The sequence below is a fragment of the Scomber japonicus genome, chromosome 19 (genome assembly GCF_027409825.1).
Source record: "Scomber japonicus isolate fScoJap1 chromosome 19, fScoJap1.pri, whole genome shotgun sequence".
Taxonomy (NCBI): Eukaryota; Metazoa; Chordata; class Actinopteri; order Scombriformes; family Scombridae; genus Scomber; species Scomber japonicus.
Window position 1 is genome coordinate 14,156,817 of NC_070596.1, and position 11,874 is coordinate 14,168,690.

An 11,874-nucleotide genomic window follows, 5' to 3' on the forward strand; every position below is an offset into this window, starting at 1 on the left:
TGACTGGAGGAAAAACATCTTGGCAATATTTCTTTTTATTGAATTTACAAATGTAGTTTCCATGACAAAAAAATAGTTTAATTATGGCAAATATATAATGCATAAATAGCAGCACCATATTATATTTTACATCCATTGACCACTATTGTCATAATAAAATGATATAACATACCGATTCCCCAGTGGTGTCCCTACCTTTAGTATAAAGCTCATCAGCACCAAATTTAACCATAAACATTATTTCAGCAGTAGTTTTTACAATTTAATAATCTGGCATAATATTTTCTTGATTATTAAGTTTATAAAATGGAAAAAAACAAGTTCTGAGAGCCCAATGCATTCAAATGTCTTTTGCACTATTAATCAATTATTATTGCTACAGATTCATTTTTTGTCAATTGACTGAGCAATTAAGTTATGGTTTCAGCTCTAATAATAATTTGAATGTAACACTTCAGACTAAGAAGCATATTCTGCCATCAGGACAAATGTATGACTAACAATACAACTTGTGGAGGCATATTCATTCAAGACAATTATGTTGCAACAGATAAATGGAATTGACACATATCCTGACCTGATATGATGACCGACTGATAAATTGTAGTATTAATGTGTACTTTGGTATTTCAGTTTTCTGAAAGTCAGTCTGCTTTTATAAAGTATGCAATCTGGTGCTGAAAAAAGATTTTGGCAACTGATGTACATCAATAACAATAACCACAAACAAAGCAACATCACCTTTATATTTATAATAATGAGACTAATTTATCTTGAGCTCCATGATAAATAATTAGTGCAAACCATGGACTCACAATCTTCAAAAAAAGGCAAGTGGTAGTTGACTGTTTTTTTTCCATAATTAAGCAAAAGCATCATCTGGACGATTTGGACTGTGTCTCACTTCTCTGAAATAACCAACGCATTATTTCTCTAGGAAGGAGGAGAGGGTGCTTTTAGCACGACGTGCTTTCTCTATGCTTTCAAAGGTAGGGGTCCCGTTAGGTAAGTCCAGACGGTCGTGTTCGGACGCCATGATACTCTCAGCCTCCCCTAAAGGTGTAATGGAAAAACAATACTTGTGTTATGTTGTTTTTTAAATAACTGTTCATGTGTCAGCTAATCAGTGTTAATTATTGTGTTTGTGAGAGAGGGGAGTACTAATAACATAAGATACATTTATTGATCCCACAATGGGGAAAATGAGAATAAGTTAGTAGATGAGGATTTTACTGCTTATGTAGCATAACTGGTTTTACTCTGTAGTCTGACGTGATGTACAAAGAGTAATTTAACAAAAAAAGTCTCCATCTTAGTGTGAATAAAAGAGCAAATGGGCATATTTTGGGTGACAAATCTACAGTATCTAATATTATTATATCAATGACTGACTGACCATTTAATTACATTTCTATGCATTTGCAGTGGTGCTGCAGAATTATACCAACATTTAACTTTCATTATAGAGGCACCTTTGTTTAATATTCTTTTGATGATTGTGGATAGCAGATAAACGGCTCTGATAAATGTTGCATCTTGAGGCAAAACTGGCAGAAAAGAAAAAGGCTGCTCTTGGTGTTATGTTCTGTTAGGATTCAAAGCCATATGTGGAAGCTTAATGTGTAGCAAACTGACAAATCTGATTTTTTCTGTCCAACATTAAAGCTTTGATTATGTGGGTGTTATGATGATGGTAACTGCTTTGTCTTACCCCTCATACGATAAATGAGTGTTCCATAACCGCTGTCCATCTGGTAGGCAAATATGAAGCCGAGAGGAACAAGGGGAGCCATCATTCCTGGTCTTTTTCTTTTAATGGCACTGAAGAAAAGTACAGAGACAAAGAGGAGAACATTTGAATATATTTCTTTCTCGACATGTGATAAAAAGACAATATACATAAAAATACACACAGTAATATACGTGCATGAGATTTTAAGGATTTATTGTACAAAATATCAAGTGAGTGAGACTAATGGCTACTGAGTTGTAAATGTGTCCTTTTGCTATAGCGCCACCTACAGGTAGCTTGTGGCATTTATTAAGACTGTGATTGTTAAAGTGCTACACAGTTGATGTGACTGTGATGGAGCTGTACCAGTAAAGGGCAGTGGTTTACAAAGTGTGATTTCATTTCATTCTGAAGCTGTGAATACTTCACAGTTCAGTGAGGATCACGCTCTACATTACTACTGTATATGTGTGCGTGTATGACTTAAAGTCACTTGCAGTGAAAAAAGACCAATTTACTGGGGACAGCTTGTGCAACTGGGAACAAAAGCCTGGTCCCCAATTTGTAATACACTGATTTGTTGGGTCAGTGGTTAAGGTTTGAGTTAGGGTAAGTCTCTAAGAAATGAATGTAAGTCTATGTAATGTTTCCAGAAGTGACAAAGACCCACAAACTCACCCTACAGTGAGTCCCACTGTGGCCATTGTAAAGAAAGTGCCGAAGTACTTGAGAAACTCTCTGGACCAGGCGATCTGCATAGCCATCTGTCTCTCTCTCATCTGGTTCTGCATCAAGATCTGACGCTCCATCTACACACACACACACACACACGCACAGAGCACGCACAGAGCACAAAAGGACACAGAGAAAGACATCATCAGGCATAATAGACCTTTGAAGCCAAATATGGACAAGGTTATATTTACTGTTATCTTAATAGGATCCTCTTTATTACACTGGAGCTCGTCTTCCACACATTGTCCACACTGAACACAAAATACATACAATGCAAATAAAAAAATGTTGGACAATTTCTAACATCATAAAGAAACAACCCCACACAAAACAATAAATGACATATAACAATCTGAAAAAACATATGAAGGAATACACAATAAGTAGCATATAGCCTGACCAATAAATCACAAAGACTGATATATTGGCTGATAGTAATATATTATTAAAGCTTTTTCTTTCTAATGTACTTATTCATATTATTTTACAAGTCACCTTATTTCAATGTTGGTATTTTACTTGTATCTTAGAGTAAAATGTTGTAATGTAAAATTATCATCCTGTGTATTTATCAAACACTTGAATTGTATTCGACTTGTATGAAATGTGCTATATAAATAAAGTTGACTGATTGATTGATTGATATAGCATTTGCTAGAACTGATGTACAGGAAGTAAAAAGAAATTGCGTACAGAAGTAGCAAGGATATGTCTTAACAATAATAATAACATGTTCATTTATATTATGTATTTATGAAAAAACATTCAAATCAGCTGGCATGTTGTTTTCCGATTAGTTACACTCTGCCTCAAAATCCAGCTTGGGTTGGGCTGTGTAAAATAAATAGCAGTTATTCAATGTTTAATTTACAACACAATAAATTTCACTTTGTTTTTTTATTAGAGGGAGGACGTGTTCAACATGTACAATGCAGGAGTCTGGATGTTGTTACAGATCAGTACATATTATTCACAGAAATCAAAGCAACACTAAATAAGATCAATATTCTGAATGTAAAATCTGCTCAAATGTAATGAAATAAAAAAGTAACAGCAACTTTATCAGGCAGACACACTGCATCCATACTGATGAACCTCTGTCAGATGACTCTTTTGTCTGCCGTTTCCTGTTTCACACACACTCACATCTACATTACATACTTCCTGCATGGCAATTGCTACTGAGCTGACTGAGTGGCACTCTCATTTTAATGGCTTTTGTTCTCAAAAAGTGAATGTGTCAAAGATGAGCTTAACAGGAAAGTGACTCTAACTCACTGGTGACGCAAAGGTTGGATAAAATGACCCCGGCACGATTCAAGTGAGCGGATGACATAAATTACAACATGTCGGAGAAACAACGTTTTGATTTCTGTCTATTTGCGCCAAGAACAATTCTGTATATCTGCGTTAATGGCTGAACATTACGTGGCATTGAAGCTTAAGTGAAATAAATGACATAGGTGCTATAGAGACTAGCCTCTTCAATGTCTATTTCTGTCTGCATATAAAAACATGTTTCAAACATCTGATGATAGGAAGAAGTTGTGCCATTGAGTGAATTTAAGGAAACACCTGAAAGTGAGTCTAGGTAACTTTTCGTAACAGTAACTGCAGGATAATGATGAATGCTAAAATGTAGTGTAACATTGGCATATGTAAACAAAAGGCTGTCAAAAAAGGATATTCAATAATGTTATTCACAGAGAAATGTAAACTTTAAGTAACATTACCTACCATTAGACACAATTAGCTAGAATATAATTGTAGGTCCAAAACTCCTGAGTGTAGTGAGTCCAACTTTTCATTTGTAAGAAGAAGGAAATGTAAACTGTAAATATCTGCATGATTTAGTTTTAAAAACTCCTCATTTAACCTTTTCTTTATCTGTGCCACTTCATTTGAGTTTATGTCTCTTTAGGGCTGTTTGCCCTCTGCTCGTATCGGCCAGCTACTGGAAGCTGCCCCTAAGAAGGCAACTCTTCCTCCCTTCCTTTACCTGAAATATAAACTTCTCAATACATCCATACTGTACGTGTTGGAGCTTCAATCCGATCTGATATATGCTACTGAACAACCTTAGCAACAAAGACTATGGAATGGACGGCCATTTGTGGGCACCCAGAAACTATCTGATGTCAGTTTTATGGGGAAGTAGAGGTAACTTTGTAAATGGAGTACTCAGAGCAGGCTAAAGTCTTTTGACTTGCACAGAGCATTTTTACATATGTTCACCTTAGGTTTTGTAACCTTGACTTTGTTTAACATAGACATCGAACATTATAACAGTATACAACTGGGAATGTTCATTTTAAGGGAAATAATGTTAAACTGTGTCTACTATTGAATTCTGAGCATCCTTCCAAGATATGCACACAGCACAAGAGCCTCTGTGAAGAAGCCACAGTTCACTATATTTTATGAGGGAGTCGGCTTCATATTGACCAACTCCCAAATCTAAATGTACTTAACTTGTCAAGCATGATAAATAAGAACAATGATGACCAGTCAACCCTCCCTCAGAGCCTGATAGTAGGCATGAGAGACAGTCTCCTGGTTTGCACACAGCCAGCAGCTTATCCTTTCTCAGTATCAATATCAGTGTGTCATGAGTTACAGCTGATATTTGACTTGACAGCACAACTCTTTATTAAGGAATGGGACACATATATAGACACATACAGGTATGCCTACCCATGAAGATCATTTTCCAACTAGAACTGTCAACCAACCAGATGGAGAAAACAAAATGTAAAACATCTGACTAAATATTTGATACAATGCTGTGAAATAATGATATTTTAGCTCTCTTCAACTGTGCTATAAAAAGCTTCATTCTACATTGCTTTATACCAGTGAATAAATCTAATAAAAGTCATTGTAGCAGCATTAATCAAACACCTTTTGTGGTCGACACTTTCAATTTGATATTATATGTTCTCCTTTAGTGAAGAGCATATAGGTAATGAAGCACAATCAGGCTTTAGATCAAATCTAATATGGTTTTGACGCATGCTGTTAGTCTGATTGTCAAGAGTTCAATCAACAGAATGTAAGAGTAAGAACATCGGTGTCGGATCACCAAGCACTTTTATTCAGCGTGGTATTATCCCAACTACCTATTAATCACAATACTAGAGTCCATACACCGTAATACCACATAATCTATTCATAAACTTTAAAGTAGTTTCACACCTGGATAAAGATGATAAGTTCTGATCATGTAAGCTGCTTAATTTTACAACAGAAACATCTGCTTTATGCAAGAAGCACAACGAAGAAAACAAATGGATGGAACGGGTTCTACTAGTACCCTTTAAGTTTCCTGTAATCTTTCAATGTGCCACCAGCCAGGAGTTAACATCTATTGAGTTTACATGTAAAGTGTGTATTCACAAATTACTCTCCTCTAAATGTTTCTTCCATATATCCAGATAACTCATCAGTCAGAAAACTATATAACTTCATGTGTCTAAAATCTACCCTGTAAAATGTGATATTAGTTACCTCCAATGATAACCAATCGCTCACTGCCAAAAGAGTTAAATTAGGAAAATAACTGTGAGATTACTTGATAATGAAAATAAGCATTAAATGCAGTTTATTTATATATGGTATGAATAAGAAGTGCACAAAAAATACAGGTTTACTAAAAACAAACAAACATGTAAGGTGAAATCGGTAAAGAAGAGACGACCATAAACCTCACCTGTTTATAATGTGGGAACAGCCCTTTATCTATACACGTTTTTTTTGTTGTGAAACTCCTTCGGAATCCACATATGACTACAGCAGACTACTACCCTCAGCAAGAAGAAGGAAGCGGCAAACTTTTTAAAACCACAGGGGTAAATGAGTGTGTGATATTCAAGAGAAAAGGCTGACAGACAGAGTATTATTTCAAAGTCACGGCAATCACAGGAACAGCTTCTGTAATCAACAGTGTCTACTCTCAAGCTGCGGGGTCCGCTGGTCAAAATTAATGAACAATAGTGAACTCAAGGGGGCTTCATTAAAATGAGAGAAAGCTGAAACAGAAACCACACGCAGCAGGTGTTTTTAATGACTAATGTTTTCAATGAGAAAAGCGAGGGGAAATCGCTCATCCATTCACATAATCCTCAACTGTGTAATGATTTCTGGTGACGTCTCTTTTTGTGATGTCATTCCTTCATTCATATGGGTCACAAAACTGGAAGCAGACCAACTAACTGTTACTAAACTCTCTGGAAACTACCAGATTCCTAATAATGAAAAAGATTTTCAAAGCAGCCCCTGATTGTCTGACTGTTTTACTTCACAAAGATAACCCTTCCTAATACAGTTTCTTCATTGTGATGTATTATCCATCTCAATGAAGTTTTTCAGTTCTCAGGTGATGTTCATGTGCTGAAACTAATGGAAACCAATGGCTGGGCTCAGAATTAGGAAAGGGAAAAAAAGCATTGATGTTCCCAGCCCTTACAATGAGTCTAAAGATGTTGTATCAATAACACATATTATCTACTTGAAATGCTAATTGTCTGGTATTTCTGTCACAGTTCTGCTCTTATTTTCCTGCAACTTTGGGAAATTTCCACCGCCCCCACCCATGCTCCACCCCTGCCAGTCAGCCACACCCACCTCATTAGTTAACTCTGTTCACCTGTAATCAAGCTAGTACATCTACTCCAATGTTTAAGTGTTCAAGTACCTATATACGGACTGGTTTCGACTCGGCTTGCGGCTGACCTCGTCTCTCACAACAGCCTTCTGTCCCTGACCACGAGTATCGCCTGTTTACTTCCTGATTCCTGTCTGCCTGTGGCTGTGTGGCCGCCTCCGGCTTCAGAGACTCCTGCCTGGTCAACCTCGTCTTCGTGAGTGCTACTGGCATTCTTACCTGCTGCCTACTCTGTGTCGTTGTTGACCCATAGGCCAGCCTGTCCCCCTACGCACTTCAAACTGCTCCCTGGTGTTCTCTGCTCCAATTGGGTCCTACTCCCTCCACATGTTACAATTTCTGATCTTTATCACATTTCATTTTAATGATCACTCTTTCTTTCCATTTTAAGACTGAGTGTAAAAGTAAACTGTACTGAGTTTTTAAATCCATGTTTGACAAAAAGTCACTTTCGGTAAGAAGATGACAGAGCAATACAGACCATGTCTCTCAGTGGCAAAATCACAACGGATGACCAACTGATTTTGTGGACAAGCGGTGGAGGATAACTGACAGTAACGGGAAAAGCAGTGAAGAAAAAGTGAAAGGAAGACATGAGCCACGTCAGGTTTACTTGTAAGGTGACAAAATGAGACCACAGCCAAAACGTAAGTGGGAAATTCACTGACATTTCTGAAAGGCTACAAACGCATGCAGAACAAGACAATACTTGGGGAAACTGATGCTCACGAATCTGTCTACATAGTGATAGGAGGGAAAGACATCAACATGACAAAGAGACACACTTATCCACACACAGATATTATGCCGCCCCTGTTATGCTTGAAATACCCTAAGTTTCCTGATAGTTCAAATTTATCTGTAAATGTTTTGAAATACAAATCATTCTGGGTGTACATTTCCAACAAGTAAAAAGTATAATGTGTAAGTCAAAGTAACAAAATTCTGATATGAAAGGTTTGAATTACACATTAATCACTGTGAATGTACATTAATTTACTAAATCAGCAGCACAAAGTTGCATTACTCATTACTTCCATCAGCTCTGTCCAAGTTGCCTTTAAAAATTAAGTCTTCCACACTCACACATTACATCTTGTGTTTAAGACATGTAGAAACAGAAGGTGAGAAATGTTTGTGGTTTGACAACCAGGCAGGAAGTATTTACTGAGTACCCAACGGCTCGCGTCAGCATATCCTCGGTGACTGTAGACAGCACTCCAGTGTAAATATAGTGAAGTGTTATTGGTATTAGTAACAGTAATATAATTGTCACATTTTTTTTCCTTAAACCAGTCATTATTGAAAGTCATATTATTGTAATGTGTTACCACCCAACACTGCTAAGTTGTGGGTGTTCCTCAAGGTACCATTCTTGGTCCCTTTCCGATAGAACAGACATTTTAACTATATGCCACAACCCTTCTGCTAAAGCTGTTTTGACATCACTCATGGTCATTTAACTTTGGAGTAGACAATTAAAGAATTTAAATGTTGACGTTTAAATCACCAAACTGGATTAGTCTTGCTTGACCAGGTCTGAACTAAAATCAGATCACTGTGCTTCTGTTTTAGCCAATACACACTGGTTCCCTGTAACTATTTGAACTGATGATTTTTTATGATTTTTACTAAAATAACTACAAGGCAGAAGACCAAATGTTTCAAGATTAGTATAATATGGATAGGATTTATGTGCAGTGATAGTGTGACCTTTTGAAAGAACAGAAATATGAGTACAAACTCAGTTTTCTTTAGTTTTTTCTCCATGTGTTTTGCTCTTACCTTTCTCATGAATGTTTTACATGTATTTTGTGTGTTCTGTACAGAATCTCAAAATGTGTGTTTTTGAAAAATTCAACAGTTTTTATTAAATTTAGTGAGCTGGTGTTTTCCATTAGCTATACAAACCCAAGTTCAATGATTGCAAATAGAAAGCATACCTCACCATTAGCAGTCAAGTGAACAGAAACATAATTTACATCACTTCAGAGCTGCCATTTATCCTCAAGACATGCGTCATATGAGCTCACTCCTCTTCATTGAATTTTCAAGTACCCAGTGATTGGACACAATGATTCAAACACAATGCTTTGAGTCCACAAGGCAAGAGTGGCAAGGATTAATTAGCTATGAATGATGTGACTTGAAAACACTGACAAGCAATCATTTCTGACATCTTAATGCGTGGGGAGGCAACAGAGACGCTTCACAGATATTCTTAAATTGCTAGGGTCAATCTATCCATTCAATTTGGTGACGTCAAAATACAATTTGAATGTTAAAGATGAAAGCGGTAAAATAACTGGATTTGACGCTCAGCAATCCTAAAGATTCTTGTTGACATTTGAGTGTCTTTTGTTCAACCAAGATATAAAAAGTTACATGTATTAATTGAAATTTAAAAGATGAGCTAAAGTATGCTTGTAATTTTAAGCAGACACTCATAATGGTAATATGAAAAATGTTTTTACCTCTTACTAATTTAAATTCGAAAGTGAATAATAAAGTATGAAGTAGTAAGTAAATGAAACACTGCAGATCCACTACAGTGATGCTTAATCATGCACCCAATATATTCACCTGTGAGTCATCATCATGACCCAAACAAGGGCGCCATGGAATTCAATTGCCAAGCCTTTGCCATTACTGAATAATATTAGACATAATCTACCACATTTACAGCTGGGAGAGGAGGAGAAAATGAAGGGGCAAACAAAACAACAAACCTTTTGGGCCTAAGTCAGATAATGTCATTGGTGTTATAAGAGTCACACATCCCACCTGCTGCTCAGCAGCTTGCAGGCATAAATAAATCAAAGAAGAAAAAAACAATCTCTTGTTTTAAATGAAAAAAATAACAAATGAGTGCAATAAAACCTGGGTGGTCTCTCAATGGAAACAGATTGGTTCAATGTGAAGCATGTATCCCTGGCTTTGACATTGTTGGCTACAACCAATGATTATTTACATTATCTATAATCAGATTCTTGATTAATCAATTGTTTTGTCGATGATGTTACGTTTATGTTCATGTTTGACAGAAAAAATGTAAAATGTTTAAGAAGGGGCAACCATCTTAACAAATTACTAAAAACGGTTATTTGATGTGGAAAATATTTGTTGTCGATTGAATAATTGATTCATCAACAAATTATTTAAGATCTTGTTCAATTCATGAAAGTATGAATGCTAGACTGAAAACAGACAGAGCAGATCAATTTGTGAATGCCACTCTGTATCATAAACAAACTAGGTTGTCATATATTGAAACCCTATTGCTAAACAAACTTACTTTATCAAATGATGACACAGTGAACATCGGGTGTTAGGAGTTACAGCCTTGACTGACACAACCGGAGTGTGTGCACCTTCACTCACCTGCAGCCGTGAATTATGAAGCATGAACTCTTGCTGCTTTTTAAAGTTTGCATCCATCGATTTAGAAAGCAGAAACCCCATGGTGGCGTTGTTACTGTTGACCTACAAATACAACACACAATTTTATGCAGCAGTCCACACATGTGCAAATATACTCCCAGGCACAAATACTCAATGCATATATGGTTAACCTACTTCCGGTGTAACTTTATTTCAGACACACAGGTCCACATACAAGGACAACACAGAGGCTCAGTTAAGGTCAGTATTATGACTCGATTAGTCGAGAAATACTATAGAAGACTAGCACTTGTCCATCTTGAGAGCTTGAGCAAGACTCTGAATGCATCATTACATGCTACCTGAAGCTTTTTCATTTTTGCCTTACTTTCACTTCACAACTACCGGGTTGTTTCAACATCATCTGCACACAGTTTGCAACACTGGCATGGATATTTCCTCATGACCCACATATCTCACTCTGTTCACCACATTTAGCTCTTGGTCTGCCATAAAAATAAAGGAAGTTTTTGCTTCTGGTCCTGTTCTTATTAATAATAACATAGTGCACACCATAATGTGGGCAGACTCTGAGCAAACTCTTTACATTTAAACTTAATTTGCCTCAGCATGTACACTGCCAGTACAGTCAGCTGTAATTTAGTCACCAGTACACGATATTGCTAGTATCTAATGTACAAACTGCGTTGTGTATTGTCCAATGCAAGCAACACGTTAAACTTTCCTGTTAACTTACATTTCGCTAACGACACTGAGCTAACAAGACTGAAAATGAAATTAGCTTCCCATGCTGCTTCACCCAAAAGCTTCTGTTTTGACCTTGTGGTGGCTTGGCTAACTTAAATGAAAGCTTTGTACATACCTAATGTATTTCGTAGGTGGTAAATGAATGGCTAAATAATATATGGATACTGGTCACAACTGTCAGGACTGTCGAAGACTCAAAAATAATAAGTAATTTTATCAAAACAAGTGTGTGCGACGCGTTATTTTCTTCCCACCCGTATTCTGTGAAGATCCGCCCTCCTCCGGCTCTGATTGGCTCTAACCCCGACATTCTTGCCCTATCCCAAACCATCTCACTTCTCATGCCTTAATCTAACCAATCCAACCAACGGAGGCAACTACTAGTAGCCAATCAGAGGAAGAGTAGGGCGGGTCTTCTCTGAATGCAGGTGGGAAAAAGTCGTGTGCGACGCCTTGAAAATAGGTAACTTCCTACAGTCTATGGTAACTTCTTACCTACTGTACTGGTAATACAGGAATTACAGTCAAGAAGGATGCATTTGCAAATGTTACATCAAACCTAAGCAGAGGTGCATTAACGTAATATGTGATATGG

The 11,874-nt window shown here is 36.9% G+C and overlaps 1 protein-coding gene across 1 annotated transcript; it reads right to left on the reverse strand.

Moving 5' to 3' along the window:
- Positions 1 to 17: 17 nt before the first annotated feature.
- On the reverse strand, positions 18 to 11,547 carry plgrkt (plasminogen receptor, C-terminal lysine transmembrane protein). The gene is made up of 5 exons (XM_053340464.1): positions 11,395 to 11,547; positions 10,512 to 10,613; positions 2,411 to 2,541; positions 1,712 to 1,821; positions 18 to 1,053 (listed from the first exon to the last, which is right to left on the reverse strand). The coding sequence occupies exons 2-5, from the start codon at positions 10,590 to 10,592 to the stop codon at positions 926 to 928; spliced, it is 450 nt and encodes a 149-aa protein (XP_053196439.1). The 5' UTR covers positions 10,593 to 10,613; positions 11,395 to 11,547; the 3' UTR covers positions 18 to 925.
- Positions 11,548 to 11,874: the final 327 nt, after the last annotated feature.

Bases quoted from the DNA above. Each gene is read 5' to 3' on its own strand.
- plgrkt (XM_053340464.1), bottom strand. From the start codon at position 10,592: ATGGGGTTTCTGCTTTCTAAATCGATGGATGCAAACTTTAAAAAGCAG. The intron at 2,542-10,511 runs GTGAGTGAAGGT...GTGTGTGTGTAG, and splicing joins TTCATAATTCACGGCTGCAG to ATGGAGCGTCAGATCTTGAT. The intron at 1,822-2,410 runs GTGAGTTTGTGG...ACTTTTCTTCAG, and splicing joins ACAGTGGGACTCACTGTAGG to TGCCATTAAAAGAAAAAGAC.